This window comes from Cyprinodon tularosa, unplaced genomic scaffold (assembly GCF_016077235.1).
Source record: "Cyprinodon tularosa strain WSP-4 unplaced genomic scaffold, ASM1607723v1 ctg202, whole genome shotgun sequence".
NCBI classification, from domain to species: domain Eukaryota; kingdom Metazoa; phylum Chordata; class Actinopteri; order Cyprinodontiformes; family Cyprinodontidae; genus Cyprinodon; species Cyprinodon tularosa.
In genome coordinates, this window is record NW_024038744.1 from 691,714 (window position 1) to 715,867 (window position 24,154).

General features: G+C 37.3%; 1 protein-coding gene across 2 annotated transcripts in view; it reads left to right on the forward strand.

Annotated features, from left to right (window-relative positions):
* Positions 1–23,473, forward strand: part of fgf14 (fibroblast growth factor 14) — a 159,898-nt gene extending 136,425 nt beyond the window's left edge. For both annotated transcript variants that reach the window (XM_038284811.1, XM_038284812.1), the window contains exons 4-5: positions 17,207–17,405; positions 19,090–23,473. In XM_038284811.1, coding sequence (XP_038140739.1) covers positions 17,207–17,405; positions 19,090–19,232 — 342 coding nt within the window. In that variant the 3' untranslated portion in view covers positions 19,233–23,473. The remainder of the gene's footprint in view (positions 1–17,206; positions 17,406–19,089) is intronic.
* Positions 23,474–24,154: the final 681 nt, after the last annotated feature.

A 24,154-nucleotide genomic window follows, 5' to 3' on the forward strand; every position in this document is an offset into this window, starting at 1 on the left:
GTTCAGAAACATGATACTAAACAGGTTATATCAAATTATGTACCGTATTTTCACGACCATAAGGCGCACCGTACTAAAAGGCGCAGTCTCAGTTATGTGTGCCATTTCTGTATTTAACACACACATAAGGCGCACCGGACTACCTTTAAATACCTCTACTGCGCATTTAAAAATACAGCGGGGGCAAAACTGAGTATGATTGTGCTTTATTCATGTATTTATTACAAAGTATTAATCAAACCTGGGAGCTGGCCGTGAGACAGACACATCGCAGATGACAGAGCTGTGATCACTCCTAAATTAACTTAAAATCTTGAAACCTGCCGACGGAATATGTTCACTTTTATTACCGGTATCCTGGTGCCTGCACTGTAAATTATTTAGATGAAAAACACCTGCCAGCCACCGCGGTAAACTCGGAGGCTACCCGGCCTAGAGGCTGCTGATGAAGGGATTTCTACTGTCGGTGCACCGCTGGTATGTGGGGGTCTGAGCGCCTCTGACAGAAATAGTATAGGCAGGATAATAATCTGGATGAACTGACTGCAATTATGAAGTTTTCAGGTGGACTTTCTCACTTAAAAACATATTAAAACTACTTTATTCCCACTGATCACAGCAAATATAGCTGCAAGATTTAGATTATTTAGATGAAAAAACACCTGCCAGCCGCCGCGGTGAAACCGGAGGAGACCCGGCCCAGAGGCTGCTGTTGAATTAAGTTTTCAGGTAGAAAAATAGAGCAGGAGCAAAACTGAGTATGATTGTGCTTTATTCATGTATTTATTACCAAGTATTAATCGAACCCATCAAAGTCATCATCCTCTGTTTCTGAATTAAACAGCTGCGCTAAATCAGAAATGCCAATTTCCCCTTCTTCGCTGTCAGAGTCAGTTTCCGTGCCGGGCGGCTCCTCAGAAATAATGCCGGCTTTTGCGAAAGCTTTAACAACAGAACCAGCAGACACGTTAGTCCAAGCATCTACAATCCATCCGCAAACGGTGGCGTAACTTGCCCAGCGCTGCCTTCCACTTTTCATTAAACTGTGGTCTCCGTCGGTCATCCATCGCTCCCACGCCGCTCGCAGCCTTACTTTGAACGGCCGGTTCACACCGATGTCGAGCGGTTGAAGTTCCTTTGTCAGACCCCCGGGATAACGGCGAGCACAGTGTTCATTTTATTACCTTTTTTTTCACATCGGCTGTGAGATGGGCACGCAGTCACAGATTAACAGCGATGGTGATGCGTGGAAAAAACCACCTGGTCTCGTCACATACACCTGCCTCAGCCGCGCTTTTATCATTTCCTCATCCATCCAGCCCTTTCATTTGCCTTAATATCATGTGTCATCAGAGCGATGTGTCTGTCTCTCTGTCAGCTCCCAGATCAGCTTCTCTGATTGGTTGATGCGGCGCGTCCAGCAGCAAAACTTCAATTTTTCCATCTCGAGCAGCAGCAGCTCGTTGGCACATGCTTAAACGCTCCCGACGCGCAGCGCCTGCTGCTCAAAACGCGCTGCGGGACCTTTTGCTGCGCCTATACGCGCGTCAACCATTGACTTTGCATGTAAACACGCTGCTTCTGCTGCACCTGCTGGGTCCGGTTCACACCGATGTCGAGCGGTTGAATAACAGCGAGCACAGCGTTAATTTGTTTCCCCATGTTTTTCTCATCAGCTGTGAGATGGGCACGCATGGAGTTACATATTAACAGCGATGGTGATGAGTGGAAAAAAAACACCTGGTCTCCTTACATTCAGCCACTCTTTCATCATCTCCTCAATGAGGTGGTCTCAAAAGTCGCAGTTACAACACACATAAGGCGCACCGCACCAAAGGGCGCACCACACATTTTGAGGGGAAAAAAGACGTTTAAGTGCGCCTTATAGTCGTGAAAATACGGTAATATAGATTTTAAAGTCACTTTTGTAAATTAATCTTATAAGCTGAGGTATAGTACTGCATTAGAGCTTTTCATTTTAGCATAAACATATCTTGATTGTTCATACATGCATCATCAGTTGGAGGATATACTGGAGCAGGAACTCAAAGAAAATCATACAGTATCAATTAGTGCAGTTCCCCCAAACACCCCAAAACTCTACTGTCTCTTATTCAGAACAATTTAGAGTCACTGCTATGGCATTTCAAAACTAAGCTTTCTAAGTTATTGATTGACAGGATTCTTACTGAACTTCTGACAGGCGGGCACTTGGTTCATTTTTATTTTATTTATTTATTTATTAATCTAAGTAGTTGACTCACTTAGCTTTTCAACAAGAGAAACAGAGTGTTGGGGAATCCTTCGCTGTCAACCCCAGATGCACGAGATGAGGGCTGGCAGGTTGTCAGAGCAGTTTCAGTAGAGACTTATGTTGTGAAATGGTCCCTCTACAGTGAAACTTTAAAAGTATCAAAGCAAAAAGAGGGCTCAATGCTGCTTAAGAGCTTAGTTCTCCTATACATTAAAAGCTGAAGGCTTAAAAAGAGCTTAAAAATGCAGCTTTTCTGATCAAGCTTTTGGGGTTACTATGCTGTATTATAGGCCAGTCTTTACATCTGATTTTGCATGCAGCTGTTGTTATGTGCATGTTGCAATGGTTATGTGGGATTAAGCATTTGGATTTGCTATTTGTGATTTAATTTTGTTTTAAAGAATAACTTATTTTGTAAGAGTCATGGCATTATTGGTGATATTTTTCAGTAACAGAGTAACTGATTTACTTTTCTTCTATCTGCAAGACATTACAATATTTATAATACAGCTTTGGGCATTTCATACAAATGGTATGTTATTTATTTATTCCTCTTAAAATCCCCCCTTGATATAAGTATGTGCATGCATGGTGGTCTATATCTGTTTTTTGTAGCCAGGTTGTGTTGGACTAGCCACCTGTTCAGACAGTACCTTCTCACCCACATAGCACTACAATATTACTTTAAGCGTTTATATTGTCTAAGTCATTAAATATTATAACACACGATGTTTAATCTAAAACCTCCTTAGTTAACATGAAGAAGAGGTAGAGAAAAAAGTCCATCAAACTTCTCCCAGTTATTCCATCAGCATTGCGATATATTTTTGACTGAGAGGAGTACTCATGGTTAGAAAAAATGTCCAAAGGGGTACACAAGTAAAAAAAGGTTGTGGAACACTGCTTTACAGCACACATCTAGAACTAAATCTCATTCACTCATGCTAAGACATTCACTCCTGCCTCTCTTTATTTTATATTTATGTGAATAAATGCTGCTATTCCTTCCAAACAACAATGTGTAGTTTTCTTTCAAATTATCCTCTAAATTGCAGTACATGTTCTGTAGTGTTCCAGCACAGTTTCCTTCATCTCCAGACTATCCAGCTTGACATTGTAACATTGGTTGCAGGTAGGGCCAATATATCTCTCAGTGGTTCCTGATTTTTGAACAGACTTGAGCATCTCCAGGGTACCGTTCCATCTGGGTGACATGTCTGTGCAAGTGTCTCTTTTGAAAATGTGTGTTTTCCTGCTGTTCCAGTTCCACTGCGTGTACTGCGTTTTACATTGCCAACAATCTTTTTTTCATTTGGCTGTCATGCTGTTGAACTGACTGCTCTTTCGAGACGCTGTGATGGCTCAATAGGGGTTATGCATTACACAAGGTGTGCCATAAGTAGCTGCCTGACAGTAGTGATCATGTTGTGTACACTGTCAATTGCTTTCTTGTTGCAACTCCTTCTATCAAGCCTGCAGCTCAAAGTCTCTTTACTGTTGAAATTCGGACTATTACTACAACTTCCATTAAGTTGAGCTTGAAGCTGTTGTCCTGTTAGCCACCTTTGTTAACTCTCTGAAACTTGTTCTCTGATTCAGCTGTGTTCAGTCGTTTGAGTCTGGCACACCTCTTCCTATTGCTTTTCCCCAGTTTCTGAGTGCAAATTTTTGGCAGAGAAAATGTTACATACTGTAACATTGTCCTTCTTTACAATTTCTTTGTATAAAAGATTGCAAGTTTGAGTTGCTATGGTGGTCAATAATAATTTAACTTTATTGATTTCACATTGGAGAAATTTCCCTCTGCACTTAACCCATCCCCTTGGGGAGCAGTGGGCTGCCATCGTGGGGCGCCCGGGGAGAAATGTGGGGTTGAGGGTCTTGCTCAGAGACCCAAAGTGGCAGTCTTTGGGAGTGGGGCTCGAACTCAGAACCTCAGACTTCCAAGCATTATGCCTTACCACTAGGCCGCCATCTCTCTTCCATTAGTAATTGCCATTTTTCTTGCCCTTTTAGTGGCTTTCTGTTGTATAAGTTTATTCAACTGATGCTCATGATACGCTGAACAACAGGTGTAAATGCCCAGTTTATGAACAACGAGCTGCAAAAACATGTGCAAAGCAAACTCCAAAACAATATCATAATTTAAATTTTTATAACTTTTAAATATTGTTTATCATTACTTATTTAAATTTCCATGTAATTTACTGGCAGCTATTTTTTTCTGTCTGTAATTGAAGAGAAGGTAAACTTTAGTTCACAACTGTATATCAGTAACGTTCTGGTGTAATACTGTTTGCTCTTTATTCGACTCCCTCTAGTGGTCTGGAGCACTTCCATTTTGAGGATCAAGTGTTCTACTGTTTTTACTATTTCAATCTAGTTTGTCTTTCTGTGATTGGAGCATTTATTGTTACTTGCAGCTTTTTGTTTGTGGCTTCTGTATTTTTGTTTGTATTTGTTAGGTTAATTGTTGAAAGGTTTTTGCTTCTTACAGCTTTTTTTTATTGCAGTTGTTTTTTGTGTTTGCTTGATTTGGACTTTGAATCATATGTGTCTTTAGCTCATATCCTCATTTGCTGCTTGTTAGCACAGTTTTTACGCTGACAGAGGGAGTTGTAAGCAATCCACAGAAGTTGGAATTTTTGCAGGAATCAGTAGCACCAGCTTTTGAGGGTTGATCAGCCTTACTGCACAACAGTTTTTAATTGTTAAACCATCTTGTACTGTATGTATCGATCAAGGCATTTTGTATAGAGCATTTCTAAAATATACATTATTTTTCAGTTTGATGTGACCTTGCCTTTTTTTTTTAACCCAAACCTAGTACTGCATTTGCACCATGTTACATTTTTATCTGCATGCACCTAACCCCCACTCTCCCTTTCCACCCACTCAGTGCAAAAGTGTCACAAAAGATGAAAGAGCTAACAATGCAGGTGTGCCAGACAAAATTGCACCTGTTTTCTCTCTGCCTTTGCTTCTATGAAAATACAACCTGTTATCCCTGAGCAAGTTAAGGGATTAATATTTAATTGAAATCTTTTTTCTTTTCCGTTTTTAATTAAACTATAATTTCACTTTGGACTTTAGAACAATAGTTTGGCTGAGACAAATTTCTGACATCAAGATAAATTGCTCAGTAGATTAGAATCATTATTTGATTAGATGAAACTAAAGAATAACAACAAAAAATATAAACATGAAACAATTTATCAGAACTTGGTAATAAATGCAATTCTCAGGCCATGATTTTCTTTATTAGGGAGAACAAATCTGAACCAGTATGGCCCTGCCTCCATATATAATCCTGAATCAATTGTCATTAACCACATATTCTGGAGGGTAAGTTCAATTTTAATTGCCACAACCAGGTCTGTTACTGGCATTTTCACTAGACAGACACAGACTTACAGTAAGTGTGTTTATATTTGTGTGCTTGATCCTTTAAGAGTTTGCAGAGACTGTGTGGGTGGGCATGGTGTTTGTCTAACATATTTGTAGGACATAGTTGGAGCATGTAGCAGCACTATTGACTATTGGCTTATTTAACAAGAGATGACTGGCCAATCTAATCAAATATCTGGCTGCCTTGACATAAATTGGGCATCATTTTATAGATCGACATTTGCAAAATAGACAAAACACACACAATTAACACTCTGCTCATGCAGGAATGGGGAGTAAAACTGTTTTTGTCAGAAAGTGTTCCATTAGAATATAAATTACTTTGTTGATGATCAGCAATGTTTTGCATTGATTTAAGCAAAATCCTTTCAAAAAAAGAGATGTGTATATTAATCTTAGTGAGCATTATATGGCATTTGCATATCCTCCTGGATGTCAGCCTATTCTTCCCCTGTAATAAGAGTTTGGAGAACATTAACAGATTTTATTTATTTTTTTACCATCTATTTGTTTTAATGACATTTCATTTCTCCTAGTCAAGCTGCAGGGTTGCAGGGCTCACTAAGATAAACCTCAATAGCTATAGGTCATTAGACACTACAGGATCATCCTTTTGAAAGCACTTTTTAGGGAGAGAGTGGGTATATAAAGGGGCAAGTGATGGGTTTGTGATGAGCCAAGGGAAATGTACTGGTTCACTGTTAATGGGTCTTTGCCTTTGGGGAAACATTGCTGAAAGAGTAATTGCTTCTGAAGCACAGATATTTGGGTTTAGATTTATTGAAAGGAAGACAAAATTCCAAAAGAAAAACAAATATCTACAACAGTCAAGTACAACGTCTGTTTACATAGAAATATAATAGATAATAGAAGTAGGCACAGTAGTAACCATTCAAAATTTCCCCACTTTCCTTAATGGGCCCTTGGCTGGTCCTTGGCTAGTCCTCTACAATTTCTTTTTAAACATCAATTTTTGTACTAAAATATTCTTTCTTTCATGATTTGTGCACATTAAGATCTAAAGAGAAGCAACATCTCCTGGTCAGACCCTGTAATTCAGTGAAAGGGTGGAGTCAGAGTAAAACAAATGCACGCCTATGAGAAGGCCAGTGTCTGGAAGTTGGACGGGATTTTGCTGTGGGTCGCAAGGGAGTAGGCTGCCATACAGCTGCCGTTTGACTGGGAAGGGCCATTTTGAATGGCTGCCACTGTAGAACTATAACCTTAATTTTAACCGCATCGATTATCAGGAGAAAAAAAAAATGCAGATTACAATAAATAAGGGAAGTAAAACAATTTGAAGTTCAGGCAAATCAGCTTTTAGTTTGACATCAACAGCATAGTGAACAATTCAATTATTGGTCCTACTGTTAGTGATCTAAATACATAATCAATATTGGGGCCAGTATCCAATTAGAGTATCTAGTCTAGTGTTACTGGTATCTTGATATTAGTAATATCAGTCCATCTCTACATCTCAACATGCATTCTTGCAGTTCAGGTAAAGTTGGAAAGAGAGAGTAATGTCTTTAGTTGGTAAATTATACAGCAGGTGAACTGACATGATGCAAAAACACCTGCTAATGTTTAATTTTTAATTGATTAATTAACAAAAATGGGTGCTAACTAAATTCTAAATAATTTTTAATGAACGCAACTCAACTTTATTTCTAAAGCATTCTAAAACAACCACAGCTGCCAAAAAGTGCTTTAGATGTAAAGTTACAAGTGTATAAAGGCAACATAGAAGTTTAAAGGTATAAAACAAAAAAGACACAAAAATAATTAAAACATAAAAAAACAAACAAAAAATGCAAAAACAAAAACAGTTTCATGCTGTGTTAAAAGCCAAATAATAAAAATAGGTTTTAAGACAAGTTTTAAAAATAGAAGAGGGTTGTCTAATGGTGAAGGGGAGCCCATTGTTTGGAGCAGCAAAAACTGCTGAATAAGCTTTATCCCCTTTGAGCTTTTGTTTGGACCTCTGTAACTCCAGGAACAGCCGGTCAGCTGATCTTAGGCACCGAGTAGAAGCATAGGGGTGTAGAAGCTTAAAGAGGTACAGTAGAAAGGGACCAAGCCATTTCCAGACTTGAAAACAAATAAAATAATCTTAAAATGAACTCTAAAATGGACAGGCAGCCAATGGAGGGAGGCCACGATGGGGGTTATGTACTCCCTCTTATGAACACCAGTTAAAAGGCATGCTGCTGCATTTTGCACTAACTGAAAACGTGCAAGGGAAGACTGGCTCACCTAAAAATGCGTTACAGTAATCCAGCTGAGATGTAACAAAGGCATCGATTACTGTTTCAAAGGGATGCTGTGCAAGAAAAGTTTTGACCTTGGCCAGCTGTCTGATGTGATCCAAGCTGGACTTTACTACAGAGTTGATTTGCAAATTTAAAATCACTGCCCATCTTAAAACCCACATTTGAGATAAAAAAAAAATTTTCTCGTAAAGATATAAAAACTTCTGAGCCCTTTTTCTTTTTAATAGATAAATATATCTGATTATAATCAGCATAAAAGGATAACAGATGCCACACCTTTTTAGAAAGGGACCCAAGGGGCAACAGGTACAATGAAAAGAGAAGGGGTCCTAACACTGAACCCTCTGGAACCCCATGAGGAAAAGCAGAAGAGCTAGATTCGTAGTTTCAAAGGCTCATGCTCAGTACCACAAAAGCAAACAAGGTGGTTCAACTGAGACATTAGAGTGTTGTAGTCCACAGTGTCAGAGGCTGCTGCCAAAAATAACAGGACAAGAATAACGTGGTCACCAGAGTCATTTGCCAAGAGGATGTCGTTAAAACTCTTACCAAAGCTGACTCAGTGCTGTGCAGAGATTTAAAAGCGGACTGAAACACCTCCAGGACACCATGTTCATTTAAAAATGACTTGAGCTGATTGTAAACAACTTTTTCTAAGATTTTACAAATAAAAGGCAGCTTAGAGATGGGCCTGAGGTTCGCTGGCACACTACCATCAAGGCCAGTTTTTTTTTAAGTAGGGGCTGGAATAGCATGTTTGAAGCTCAAATGTACAACTTCAGAGCGAATACTACTGTTCATAATGTCTAAAACTAACTTCCCTATAACAGAGAAAACTGATTTCAAGAAACAGGGGGGAGCATCATGGGGAGACATTTTACTATGACCAATCATATCTAAATATTATTGTGATATTGGCCCAAACTCATCCAGAGCTGCAGAACAAAGAATACAATTGATTTGTTTTTTGTTTACTAAATTGAGACTCAATGAAAAGTTTAAAGCTGAAGCTTTTCCATGAAGTTTTTGTTCAATCTCCTGCCCAGAAATCTCCTGTAAAGTCCCTTGAGATGTCTGAAGTTATATAAAGAAACTGAATTGAATTGAATTGAACTGAATGGAATTGAATTGAACTGAATTGCAACAACAAAAGCTAAGGACACCACCTGGAGAAGTAAGCTCATGGCTCATGATTTTTCCAAATTGGGAAGAACAGAGATTTTCGAAATAGTTTTAGATTAACAAATACTAAAAGTGGTAGCTTTCTCTCTCTGCTAACTTTATAAGGACTATAAAGCAGAAGAACCTCAATTTATGAAATAGTTAATTTCGATTGTAGCAAAAAACAAAACAAAAAAGAATAAAGCAATATCAAGACCTTCCCAAAGTATTTCTAAAAATGCTTTAATCTTGTCTCATTTTAATATGTATAACGTCAACCCCAGTATATTATTTACTCATTTTTTTAGTATAAATAATCAATATTATTAATCTTGATAATATTATTCTAACTCTATCAACTGATATGGAGAATTGTTTAAGATTATTATTAATTGCCTCAGTTCTGTCAGTTTCTACCAAGAAAGCTTTGGCTTAAATGTAGTTTTCCACCATCAGTGTCTGAATGTTTGCATGAACGACCTTAGACTCCATAAAGAGCCAATATAAGCACATGTCATTTAGCATTTAGCATACAGAAATTGTAACTTTAATTAAGGTTACCATATTGAGATAATTTCTACCATTCAATCAGTTATTTCCACACATGTAGTATTTATAACTTGCATTTTAAATATACTTCTGCAATTCAAAGTAACATCTGTTTCTAATACTGCCATCTGGATTTAGGTCAATCATAATTTAAAGCATAAAGTCTTACTTTAATCTGAGTTCAAAGAAATAATTCTCACTTTTAGGGCGACCCTTTCTCCTTCCCTGAGTAGAATAATCAGACAGCTCTGCTGAGGCTTCCATTGTCTGCACACTCTGTCTACGTGACTTTTATACATATGATAATGGGATAGCATTGTCGATGTTGCCCAGCTCCCTACAGGTTGACCTTTTTTCTATGGATTAATAGGTTTTTTGCTTCCAGCATTAATAAACAATTTCTTGGTTTCCACATTAGGGAAATGAGCTCCCTCACCCCACTCCTCATCATCCCCGTCCTAATCTTGAAATACAGTTGTCAGTTTCTCTTTACAATTTTTTTGCGCAGATTTAGTATCTTTATGACTGTATGCAATCTGCTTTCTACTACTGTTTTACTATAGGCAATTTCCAACTGTATTTTCCAAAGAGTATTTTCCCCTGGCCACATCACCAGTCAGCCCTTTTATTTATCTATTTTTATTAATCAAGTTCCTCTGGTTTGCTGTGGTTTGCTCTTCATTGCCATCTCTGTCTTTTTGCTGTGCTGATAATGAAGGGCTGAGCAGTTTTGGACCTCACGCTGTCTGTGGCCAAGGTCAATTATGGCCTTTCCATTCAGAGCATGGCCAATCACATGCTAAGGAGCCACTGATGTGGAGCGCCAGGCAGGGGAGATTGAGCGGGTAGAAAATCAACCATTTGGTGCCTCAGAAATGATTCGATTTTCCGCTGTTGTGAAAGGTTGTGCTCTGTCTCAGCCTCCTTCATTTTGTTTTCCTTGAGTGTCACCCGCATTTTCCAAAATAACAGAATTATACAGGACACAGCTGTGAATTTAAACTGAATAAAACTTAGTTTCCATTTTCAAGTCCACCATAGAAAAACAATAAGTTCAACTGTTTCTGATGTTTTTAAAAGCAGAATTAAAGCCAAAAGCAAAAATATGTTTGTATTTGCAAAAAATCTCAGGGATGCTCTAAGTGAAAGCAAATGCTATCATTGTCTTACATGCTCTATAAAGGTTGCATTTTCAAAAACTCTGTAAAGATTTCTAATAACTGTAGTTTCCATCCCTTTTTGTTGTAACAGACAAAAAAGAGTTTTAAAAGTATAAATTGACCTTCTATTAAAGACTAATCACCTACTATGACCTTACTAATTTCCATGCTAGTAGCTGCCTCTAGTTGCTTACAAACAATAGTAAATTATGACGTCTTTTTAGTTTACCTTATTTCAATTCTATGTTTTATACTCTGTTCTTTTTCCTAAGCTGTTAGTAAAGTGAAGGGTTTTTTTCATTTTTACTATGTCATGTACATGTAAACAGAGGTATGATATTGGTCATATGGGAAATGAGTAAACAAGAGGCCCATTTCCCAAAGCAGGTTTAAAAAATTCTGACTAAAATCCTCAACCCTGAATGATCCAGCCTAAGGTTGGAAACTCAGAGTTTGTCTTTACACAACAACTGCTGTGAATTAGTTTAACCACCTCGGATTAGGTCAACTCAGAGGTTGTGCGTGTGCGTAACAGGTATAAAAAGCCATTATCAGTGGAGCCCGGATTTCGGTGAGTCACCATGACAACAGGCAAAAGGAAGCGTCTATTTCACACCTCTGAAACTAGAGATTTTGATGCAATGAAAAAAAAGTATTGCAGAATGTATTTAAAAGACAGAGCAACAGTGCCACAGGTACAAAGAAGAGGCAGATGGAGTCAGAGAATATTGAGTTCATGCCTACGTTTATATGTAGTCTGGTATGGCAGGCTGTTTTGACCTTTATTAAAAACACTCTCCTCTCCTTTGTTCCATTTGTAAATAAATAAAATAAGATTCTATCTGTTCAAAATCACACTCCTAGTCAGAATTATGATAATAAAGTTTCCAAATTACATATTTGAAAGCAGGAAGTGAATTTCAGGAAGCAAAAAACAAAATTGTTCCAGTAAGAATCAAGTTTTATATATCTAGAAATGTTTACACATTATAAGTGGCCGATTTGACATTCATCAGCTTGCCTGATTATGTATTTATATCTGAAATACATTTCCTCCTAATCAAATTGCTTATTTAAGTTTAATCACCTGGCAGCAGGTGAAGGGTAAAAACATTGTTCAAGCAGGTAGGACCTGTCCATCATCTCATGAGGTTTCTCCTTATTTTGATTTTTGTCTTACATTACATAATAACTATAATCAGTCGCATAGAAGGGCTTCAGATTGTGCCTCCTACCTATCAGTAGGATTAATAGGTGATTATCACTGAATAAATCCTAATCTTAAAGTAATTCTTTTTTCCTGCAGAATTAATTAGTCTATTTACGGTATGGTATGTGGTATGTGTAATCCGAAAATGATTTCAGTAGTTCATCATGTAAGATAAAATATAAAAAAATATCGGCAAGTTGCTCATATTAAACAAAAATAACATCTTATATTCCGTCAACTGAGTTGTTTTTAATCACTACATATCTGTGTGACTGAACCGTCTGCATTTCATTCGAAGTAAAGCTTTAAAACGCAGTTAAAAAATAGGTACATTCAAGGCTGTGTGATATGACCTCATCTCAAAATCAAGATAAATTGGGCGGTTTTAACTCAATAACGAAAAATGCTCCGACTCCTCTACCTAAAGATAATGGCATTAGCAGGAAAAGTATTTACCAAATCACATTGCATATTACCTTTTATTGAATATTAACGTCTTACAACAGTTCAAGTTTAAACATTCAAAAATGTCTCAATAAACACGGGGAAAAAAATCTGCTCTCTTGTAAATATTTTAGCAGAAGGTAATGGAACCTTTTGCACATCTTTGAAATCAACAGGTTGGTTGTGCTGCAGGTGGTGGAAGAGGTTGAATTTTTTACTTTGCAGAATGTTCTTCATGGGGCACAATAAGTGCAGAGTGCAGAAATTCTTTCCAGGTTCAAAAAGTACTAAATAAACACTCTGAACACAATTGTTGGTTGATATTGTTGAATTTCCCTATTAACAAATGGTTTAAGGGGTCTTTTTTGTTGTTGTTCCTCAGATTTTTTTCACATATATTAACAATGATTCTGTTTCCTAAAGAAAATGTTCCAAACCAGCAAGGCCTTAGTATGTAATAAGGCCCGTTTTAAACGAACATTATTTAATTGTGGCTACTGTTTAAAATATTTGAATTAATATTCATTACTCTTAGACCTCAAACCTTCCAAACTGTTTTAATGAACTCTGCCTCAAAAACTGTGTTTACTTTGTCCCCACACCCAGAGGTGTTCAGGCTTATCTAAAAAAATAAAGTAAAATGTCTGAAGGAAAAGCTGTCTATTTGTTGCAACACGCCACTAGCAAAATGAAAACACAATCAGTGAATAACGCATCTGATGTTTGCTGCCTTCACCACTCTGAGCTACAAATAAAGCTGATTACGGTGGTCTTCTCATTTTACAAACAAGCCACCTCCACATGTTCAGCCCCCATAAACACACCCAAAAAAAACAAAAAAAAAACTTATGCTAATGTGAAGGCATTTGATTAGCAACAATTATGGCCTTGGCACTGGCTTGTACTGTATGATTACTTCTACTCAAGGCTGTTTTGTATGTGTTATATAAGTAATCACAGTCAGCTAAGCCTGGCTGTCACCTGAATTATGCAGCGTATTACATACCCTGAGATGGGTTTCAGTTCTCCTTATTTGGAAAAGATGTTGGTGATAACAATTTATAGTAGTCCATGAAAATAGAGTTTTCTGATTTGCTTAAATTCGTCATCACAAATCCTTCTCAAATTTTCTTTGATTTCATTTTCATTAATACGTAAATATTATTATTTTTTCTTTAATGAAGCTCATTCGAACCTCCTTTTTACCCCTTTTCCTTTCTCGTGAGGATACACACAAGTTTGACTTGTGTGTCTGCAGGTTCATGCGCTCTGCATTTTTATTAAAAGGGCATGCTTTGATTGGTCGCAGCTAGAACTGAGTGGAATGAGTTCTAGCCCAGCTTTACACGTGTTGATACGCTCCAATACAATAACAAAATGTCAGCAATGGCACAGATATTGAGAGACGAGCCTAACCAGCTCGAGTCTTTCGGATTTGAGCCATTCATGTTTGATTCAGAGTTGGAATCAAGAAGTGAAAAGGCAGACAGTGGAATCTGGGTCTTCCATACACTAGTGGGAAATTACTACACTTAAGCCCCGTATGTGGTAGCGGTCTTTTGCCGAAACACACCTACTCACACAGAAAAACACATAGAGCACTTTAAAAACATCAACAAAGCCAAGCAAGAAAGTTATCATTACATGATTGAAATCTGTATATCAGATCCAGATGTAATGTTAGTAACATTAGCAGCTTTTGTGGCGTTTTTTTACCTGTGATTTACACACACACACACACACACACACACACACACACACACACAGAAAAAGATGAAGCAACAACACTTACCGACTGAATCTCTGAGCAAGCAAAGTAAGAAGGTGCATGGTTTTAATTTCTTCTTTTCAAATTTTAAAAAGTGTGCTGTTAATGTATTCAGCCCTTTAAATCAAAGTTTAGCTTAAATTTTTTGGAAGACATCCTTACCTGGTTCATTGGTCTAGAAAAACTCAGCAAGACTAGTTTCTCACTCCAGTCAAATCCATGAATATGATTTATCTAAACCATTTCATTGGATGTTTGGCCATAAGATTAGGGTTGTTGTCTGGCTATGAGATGAATGTCTGTCTTAGTCTTAAATCTTTTCCAGTCTCTAAGAGTTTTTCCTCTAGGAAGTTCCTCCATCTTTCTGCCAACAGGACATTAATAGATCCATTATGTTACCAACACCAAACTCTCCATTAGGCATAATGTGTTTTACATAAACCTAGTGAGTTTCAGATGGGGCTTGTGTCCTCAAATTGATAATATGTAGGGTTAGCTGTTCTCTTCAAAGGGGCTAAATACAAATATATGCCACGTTTGCCCTGTGCTTTAACTGCAGAATAAAAAAAACTAAAAAACGTCTATAGATATTTTTAATCTTGTACTATCTGTGGGACTCTGGAACTTTCTATCAATGAACTGGTATTAGTTCTGTATCTAATCCTAAGATTTTCAGCTACAATAGTAGATTTGTATTTATCTTTTGTAAGGAAATCACTCAGCAGACAGCACAAAGTGTGAATCATTATCACAATGCATACACTTCAACTGATCACAGGTCTGACCCTTCAGTTCCTTCTGTAGCTGCTTTGACTCTTTTCAGCTGGAAGGGAGCATGCTCCTTCTCTGGAGTTTTCCAACATGTCAGCTGTTGCTGTCGCTTTGCATTATACATTTGAGCCCTCCACTCAAAGATGCCCACATGTCCTCAAGCAAGGATAGGGAGGACACTCAGAATATAGATGGGTGCTTCCTGGGTTCATTAATGTCGCCTGAGATGTCTCCTTACTTTTTCTTGCTCAGCTCTTCTGTCAGCGGAATACTGTCCAAAGAAATAGCACTGACAGGAGTAATTAGACAACAATTATAAGAGCTTGTGTCCAAGGTTTAATTTGGTCGGAAGCAACGTGTATGTTTCATCTTTTGTTAGACACTTTCTTTTGGCTCATTTTTCAATGCTTGAATAATATCTTTCCTGGATACGCCGCATTATAGCATAGCTATTATTTTGTTTTGTTTTTTTTTTTCCTTTTTTTTTTTACATTTTCTGTGTTTGATTCTGTTGTCTTGCTGCCAAACCAATAATACTCCAAGGACAATTTGAGTTGAGTTTAGTATTCGTAGTCTGTATTTGGAAAGGAAGTATTTTATTTGTAGATTAAACAATTTATGCTTTGCCAAACCATACTTTTACCTTTTGCATGTATTTATACATTCCGAGAGATGCTATGAATGCTCTAACCCTTTTGTGGAAGACTGACTTAAAATGTTGGCGATTAAATCAATTCAATTTTTTTTTTTACTGAACTTGAATGGTATCTAAAAGTAAATGAATTAAAGCAAACACGCTCAAAAAGGGTTAATGAATTTAAAGTGCAGATAACAAAGTTGACAGATAATGAGTCAGTATTCATGTCAGTGCAGCTACACAACAGAACAGCTTAATTTTTCCATAGAAGGGGAGTTTTCTCAAATCTATATTTAAAACTCTCTTCAAACTTACCAAAGATGTAAAGATTTGTTTATTTTTTACTCCAGCATTGATTAAGGCCCTATCATATGCATCTGTTAATAATGTTTTCCAGTAAGACATTTCATCAAAATGAATAGAATGCGGTGGAATTTTATAAGATTGCCATGTGAAGCGCATGTGAATTTATTTGGTATACAGTACAAAGATTTCTCAGCAGAAGCACATCAGAGGAAAGCAAATGTACTTGTATTGCACATAACCGTAATCTTTCAAAGTGCTATACATGAACAAAAAAAAAATGCATTGCAATGCATGCAAGTTTCACAGAAACAGTTTTATAAGTGTAAGGTCTTTGTTAATATTATCCAGTTTGCGATTTGGTTGTTACTTTAGAGAATCATAAAAATAGGAAAAAACAAAAGAGGAGGTCATCCAAAGCATTCTCAACTTTTATGTATTTTTTGAGGATTTTGACATGCATCAGGGAACTAAGAAACAACACTTGATACTTTTGATTGTTAGAACTCTAGAAGCATATAGAAGAAAATTTTTTAAGCAGTATGTCACTGGGATTTTTTTGGCCCAGTACAGTACGAAATAATCCCTGCAGATGTGCTGGACCTCTCCATTGTGATGAGTGCTCTATGATTAATTTACCCCAAATGAAAGGCTGTATTTTTAGCCTGGCAGTGTGGACAGCACAGAAATGCTTTTTTTTCCTCCTTTCTGTCAAAGAAGAATTGGTAACAGCAGAGAAAAGATGTGGCGCCTCAGTGATCATTTGTCACTGCCCTGTTGAGATGTGAAGGATGGAGTAATCACTAGGTTATTTCTCTCATTATTTCAACAAAGTTTAGTATTTTAAATTAAGTAGCTGACAGTTAAAATTAATTTGATACCAACAATCACCATTCTTTTTTTGTTCAAATAACCAAACGAAAAAGTTTAAACTGCCAAGTTGACACTTCTGTGGGGAATTTTCCTCAGTGCTTGTTTCATGGATGTCAGTGCCTAACAATACACACTTTCTGCCTGGAGCATGTGTTAAGTGGCAAGATTCTTGCTCCTACATCTGATGTCAAGGTTAAGGCCAAGGAGAAAATGAGAGTGGCATTTTACCAAAGATAATTCTAACAAGGAAGACTGTACTTCTAATTGCTCATTCTTCTTTTTTTCCAGTTAAGCAGTGAATATTTACTTTGTTTCACAGGGAAAGGCCGTTTCTGTCCAATGTGAGCAAAAGTATTTATTTACCAGAAATGTGCTGCTTTTGCTTGTCTCTGCAGGAACTCTTTACAGCAGAATGCAAGTTCAAAGAGTCCGTGTTTGAAAACTACTACGTGATCTACTCATCCATGCTGTATAGACAACAGGAGTCGGGGAGAGCGTGGTTTCTGGGGCTCAACAAAGAGGGCCAAGCCATGAAGGGGAACCGAGTGAAAAAAACAAAACCAGCTGCTCACTTCCTGCCCAAGCCATTAGAAGGTATGTAGGACCATGCAAATGAGTTCATGCCCTGTCAATTTAGCTACACGTTTTAAAACTTGTAGGGGGTCTAAAAATATTTAGAATGAGAAATTTCAAAAGGTGTTGCATATTTGTCTTTAGACATTAATGTCAAACTTAAGTATACACCCATTGTAATTTGAACACATCCGTATTCTGGTATAACATACTCTGGTGCATAGTTTTCACATGCTACAAGTTATCATGGTTACTTTTTCCTTCAATGCAGCTGGGGATTTTAAGACAAGGGGGTTGAGATGACAAAAAGGGGGTATCTCAAATAAAATGTTGCGAGTTATGTTTTAATAGCCAAAGCATTGTTGTTATGACTTTATAGTTTTTAATACTCATTATATTTTTCCTTATGGGCATGTATTAACAGTTTTTATGAAATGACCCTGTGTGATGCATAATATTAAAAAAATAACACAAAAAAGAACATGTCCAGGATTTTGTTTAACTCTAGAACCAATGTTTAAAACAGCTCTCCACTCACTCTGGCTGTGCTTAATCCATTTGCAAATAAAAGAAGGCTTTAATTTGCACAAGCACAGCTGGTTGAGAAAGATCTTATAAAGGCATGCAGCTGTATTTGTTATTTGTAGTGATCCAAGGGACTGAATGGAAATGCAAAACACAATCATCAGATTTTGTGCAGGTAAAATAAAAAAACTGTTTTTCTTTAAGATTATAATACTTCCTTTCATTCTCTCGCCAAAAGTCACTATAAAATACTTTGATGCTTGTGGGTGCAATGTGACAAATTTAGAGGAGTTTTTATTGCATTACCTATTAAATGCACTTCATCTCAGGCTTAAGTCGCTTGATTCTTAGAAAACCTTTTGGATTTTCAAATTTCCATTTAATATAACCTGAAAATGACCAATGCTTTTATTTACAATTATCTGCTTCAATCTCTTTTATTTGCACCTTGTATTGACAAAAAGATATCTTAGAGGTCACTGTTGCCGCAAGGTTTGAACATTATGCAATTAAATGTGTAGTAAGGTACATTTCAATGCTTTGTTGCTACTAAGCATAGAATACTGAAAATGCTGAGCATCAAAACATTTATGACCCTTGTGATATACAGAGACAGCTGTCGCACACAATAAGACTTTATGCAATACTTACCATAGGTACATCCACTATAAACCAAATGACTGCATTTGACATATATTTGTATCTGTGAGCTGATTTACTGCACTGCTGCAGGAGGCACATGCTATAGGAGGCAGAAACAGCTCTGAGAGTGCTGCATGAAATGTTGATAGTCCTGCAGATGCCACCATCACTCTCATCAGCCATCGGCCCTGATTGCTGCCCATCATTCAAAACACAGAATCAAACTGAAGTGCCTTGTCTAAATAGTAATACAGCTGTGGTGTGCAAGCTGTAAAAAGGAAGGTGATAAGATGCAAAAGGATGTACTTGGATATAAAAATCAGCAGGGAATAAATGAGTTGAATAAAAGCAAAAAACCCTTGTTTTATTGTATTGCATGTGTTAGCTTTCAGCATAAGGATATTGCAACTTAAAATGCAGGTCTTTCAAAAGTTTTTGATATATAATTAATATTTTTCTCAATTCAAGAGACAGAGAATACAGGTTAACAGGTTCTACTCTATCTCTCTCTTTGCTTCCTTGATGTCTTCTCCTCCAGTTGCCATGTACAGAGAGCCATCGCTGCACGACGTCGGAGAGACGGTGCCCAAGGTGGCCGTGCCTCCTAGTAAAAGCACAAGTGAACCAGTGGTGATGAACGGAGGCAAACCTGTCAGCAAGCCCGACAAACCGGCCACATAGCCACACTTGACCAGTGTCCGGCGTGAGTGCATGTGCAGGAGGGGAGGAATGTAATGGAGGCAGGTCTTTTTTTTTTTTTTTCTCCAGCTAGACTCCAAACCCTCCTTTTTTCCTGTGGATAACATCCAGCTGAGACTCCTTTCTTTTATTATCTTGCTCCTCCTCCTCCTCCCTTTCTCTGGCTATGTTGGCACAGACTGAATCTGGGATGGCTCAGTTTATCCAGCACAGGAGGAAAGAGGACTTCTGATCCTGTAATGCCTTTAGATCTCTTTAAAATTGTGAGAATTGAACTGAATGGCACGGGGTTCACACTGACACTTGATCCTATCTTTGTTGGAAGAACCTCCCTCTCTATAATGCCCTGTCGCAGCAGAGTCTAAGTACCTTCAGATCTATTTTCTATATCACAGTTCACCAGCTATGTTCTGGTATAGAGACTGTATAGACAGAGTTAATATTTGGACTGTTGTCCTATATTTTTTACAAGTATGTCCCCGTTTCCTTCTCTTTCTAATGCTGGTCACATACTTAAATATTTTGTCAAAAGAAAACTAGAACATTTTTTGGAAGGGTAGTTGTATGATTTTTTTTCTAAGAAACACAGCAAACACAAAGTGAACTAGTTCACACTTGAAAGAGTCCAAATAAACCTTTTTTTTTTGTCTACAACATGCGTATACCTTAAAAGCAGTTCAAGAAAGTTTGAACAGCTTCTTTGTGGCGCATAAAAACACATTGGAGGCTGGCAGACAGCTTCTGTAATCATGGTTGATGAAGTGCTAATTACCGCCGCTGCAATCAATGTGAGGAGCTCCCTGAACACACACACACACACAAACACATACACCAACAAAAACATTTCTAAACAGATGTGCGTGTGGGTGGGTGGGAGAGCGCTGTAAGGAAATGGTGTATACATATCACTATCTGTGTCCCACCAGCGGTTTAGCCCGCCTTCTCTGGTGAATCAAGAAAAAGGGGGGAAAATAAAACCTGAAGTCTATTTTTCTTTAATCTTATTTCAGAGCGTGGGCTCTAGGAAATATCTCTAGGCCTTGTAGGCCTCTGTTCCTCACTCACCGACTTCTTTGGACATTGAAGCAAGGCTTTGTGGCTTCGACCCAGATGGTCTTTAACTGCAGCAAATGGCAGCCATCTTATGGCAGCGTCTACTTAAAGCAAACAAAACAACATGGCTGAAATCCAATAGGTGTTATTTATATGTGCTGCATCCCTATTTGGTTCACCAATCTAAAGCATGGACAAGGTTACTATTGTTCCCATTTTGCAGCAGTTATACAACAGAAGGCTTATAATGTATCTGTGGCTCTGTATAAAACCTAGGGAAAATGACTTATAAAAATCATAACTTTTTAAAGGACTAAATTATATATTATTATTATTATTATTGTAAAAGGATTTGTCTCCTAGCTCAGCATGCAGAGTCCAGTACTGATCATCTCGGCCTATCACGTGCCTGTTTGACCTTGATTCCCGGCATGCAAAAACAAGATCCCAGTACCCACTGGGCCAAAGGTGCCTCACTCACCCCATAGATCCATGTAAAGGGATGCGTAGCATTATCCATTGAAAAAACAACACTCAGATATGGTCATTCTGAAAAAAACCAAAGCACTTTTTTTCATCCCCAGAAAAACTTAGTCTCGATGATTACAAATCGAAAAAACTAAATAAATCTGACCCGTTCTCAGATTTACCGTAATCCATCAAAGCTTTCACTGTGACAGCATTCGTTACTCGTTTGAAAGAATCAACTGTCCTCAGACCCCAGGTGGTCTTGGCTGATGTCACTTTTTCGAGACGGATGTGCGTATAACCTAAATGAATCACATGCATGTATTTTCTACTAGGAACAAGGTAGGGGCATTGTTCCTCCCTCTCTACGAGCAGGGGGGGGCACTAAAAGGAGCTTGAATGGGCATGTTGCAGGCTTTAGCACGCTGATGACTAATCTGAAGGTAATCCACTGCACTTTGATTTGCATTTTCATAATGACTGTTAGTGGATTTGTTTATTTGAATTCTTTAGTCTTGCTTTACTCATTTTTTTTTATAGAATTTAACATGGTAAGAATTTGGATAGAAGTAGATAGTTTACTGCTGTATGCTGCTAAAAAGTGCAACTTCATTACAGAATTGTTATGGTTAACATACTAATCTGTTTTTATTTGGGTTATACATATTCAGTTTGTGATGACTAAAGCACATTATATATGGTTTAGACACAGTTATTTATTAGTAATAAGCAGTTGATAAAATAACGAATGGTAGGCTTACACACACCTACACGCACAGGAGCTGCAAACCACTTAAGATGTGTGCAGGGCAAGGGCAGGTTTTGCCCTTTTTACACCCTGTCATCCTCTAGTTCCACAAACTCTACATGCTGGGCTGGTTATATGCTCTGGCCATGCGATCCAGAAAACTGGTTCTTTCAAGGCTGAAATAACGCTTCATAAGGACTAGTGTGTACATGTACATCTCTGTTGTTTTTTTGGTTTTTTTCCCTTGTTTTTTGTCTCTTGTGTATAAATTGTTTGTGCCGTTGCTTCCAGATCCCAACTGGTTTTGCTTTGTTATCCCCGTATTCAATTTATTTAAGATGAATATCCTTGAAATTCTATTTGCAATCAGAGCATATTCAAACCCTCTAAAAGTGATTGCACTAATATAGGTGAATAATGTACATTAAACCGAAATATTTATTAAGTTGTGTTATGTTGATGACAGAAGACAGAAGCCTGTTCCTGTGCACATCAGACATTTTACTGGTCCAGATGGTTTCATCTGTCCACTGAGGTCCAAACATGGTCCTCTTATCCAATTTTCCCCCATCGTATTCCAAATGATTAAAGATGATTGTTTTGATCCAGAAGTCTTTGTTTATTATGTTCTTTTCCTATAAGTTTCATAAAAGCATTTGTCGCATCTTTTAAAAGATAGATGTCTTGAGTTCAAACAGACATTATCTTTCAGTAGTTGTCCTGACTAAATTGGTTTGTTTTCTAATGTTTGGCTAGCTCTACCACAGAAATGGTAGAAAGCCAAACATTAGAATGGCATCACACAGAAGCAAATAAAACTCCAGGACCCCAGGACCCTCAGGTGTGATAAAATAATCCCCTCTTCCAGTTTATATAGAAGCCCCTTTGTCTTTCCTATGATTGTAACTCATCATGCATACTTTCATCCGGTTGATATATGCATCATTACTGAAGCAAATGGAGGATCATTATAGAGTTCTTAATTATGTTAAAAAGGCTTAATGACTTTTCAACTCCACTTTAGGCCGTAAAAGCTCACACAACTCATGTACAACAAGATGCATCCTGCTTTTTAGGAAAACTCGGATAAATTCCTAAAATCTAAGAGGGTTTGAATAAATCAAATTGCAACTGTAACTTTTTCTTGCTTTGTAACCTTTTGTTTTGTATAATGTCCCATCTGTTGCATGGGGAGAGGATGGCATTGATGAACTGCATGTAGTAGGCTATGTCTATTAAGAACCGTTGGTATGTGCCGCAAATTTTACATAATATATGCAATGAGTTTGTCTACACTATACAGTTTGTGTTTGTTGTATACACTTATACAACATGCTAAATAAGATATTTATATAAATGCGTACTGTAATGTCAGTAACTTAATACCTAATGCAATATAGTGTGCAGTATATTATTGCACTTGTCATTTTTGAGAGGACAAAGAAAACAGAAAGGGTTGACTAGTTTACGCATGAAAAAAGGCCAAAGTAGAAATAAAACCTTTTCTTGGCGACCTCTTATTGGTCACATTTCAAGTGCTGACTGAACTCTTTTTGTCGATGCATCTCCCATCCCCTTTCACTATATTTTGAAGTGACATGAACCATCCAGCATGCCACAAACTGAAATATTTATGCGCTCCTCTTTGTTTTCTCCACTTTAACCTTCTCACTGCAAGGAGAGTGGGAAATGACATGATGGGCAGCTTGTTTTGGGTTGATTTCTTGGGATATAGAGGAACAAACACTGTTAGAATGATTTGTTTTTTCAAAAAAATATAAATATATAATATACCATTGCAAGTATGCTCATTGGAGTTTTGTCATGTAATATCAAAATTTGTAACCATGTATGATTAAGGTCTTCGCATTGTTTTCCATGCAAAATGTTGTGTCATGTGGCACATTTAATGTTTTATTATGAAAAAAGAAATAAAAAAAAATTTAAAGAGTAATTTCCAAGCATTCAAAACATTTTTCAGTTGAAATTAAAAAGGGAAGTTAAGTGCAATACATGAAATTCTCTCTGCAGCATTTGGATTTTCAATATACCTACCGGTATATAGTATTCCAAAGAGTCTTGCAAATGTTTATGTTGCATTCTCATTTAACTTCTTTTACATGTTTTCTCATTAAAACTACATTTAAATGTGTTTTCTTTTGATTTTGTTTGATTGAAGAACTCAAGTAACACATATTTGTGAAGTGGAAGGATAAATAGTTTCCAGAAATGTAATGTTTGCTTATGCATTTAGAGCTTTTTCTCTAAAATGAATTTAAGTAAAACCAAATGCCTTCTGAATTCTTTAAACTAATGAAATTAGTCCATCGATTTCTTTAAATCTCAGTATAAGTACAGTTATCCTTCAAGTCTCAGAGGTCTGTTATATAACATTGGAGAAAAACAGCATCCTATATACCAAGGTTCACAGCAGGTAGGTTACTGACAGCAATCATGGTTAAATATGGTTCATTAAAGGGTTTTTACAATTTTAAAGAACAACCTCTCAATCATATTAATGATAATCAGCTTTATTGGTCTCTGCAAATGTACATTACAAAGAGGTTTCGCCTCTGGATTTAACCCATCCCTTAGGGGAAGGAGCCTTGGGACAAAGGGTCTTATTGAGGGGCCC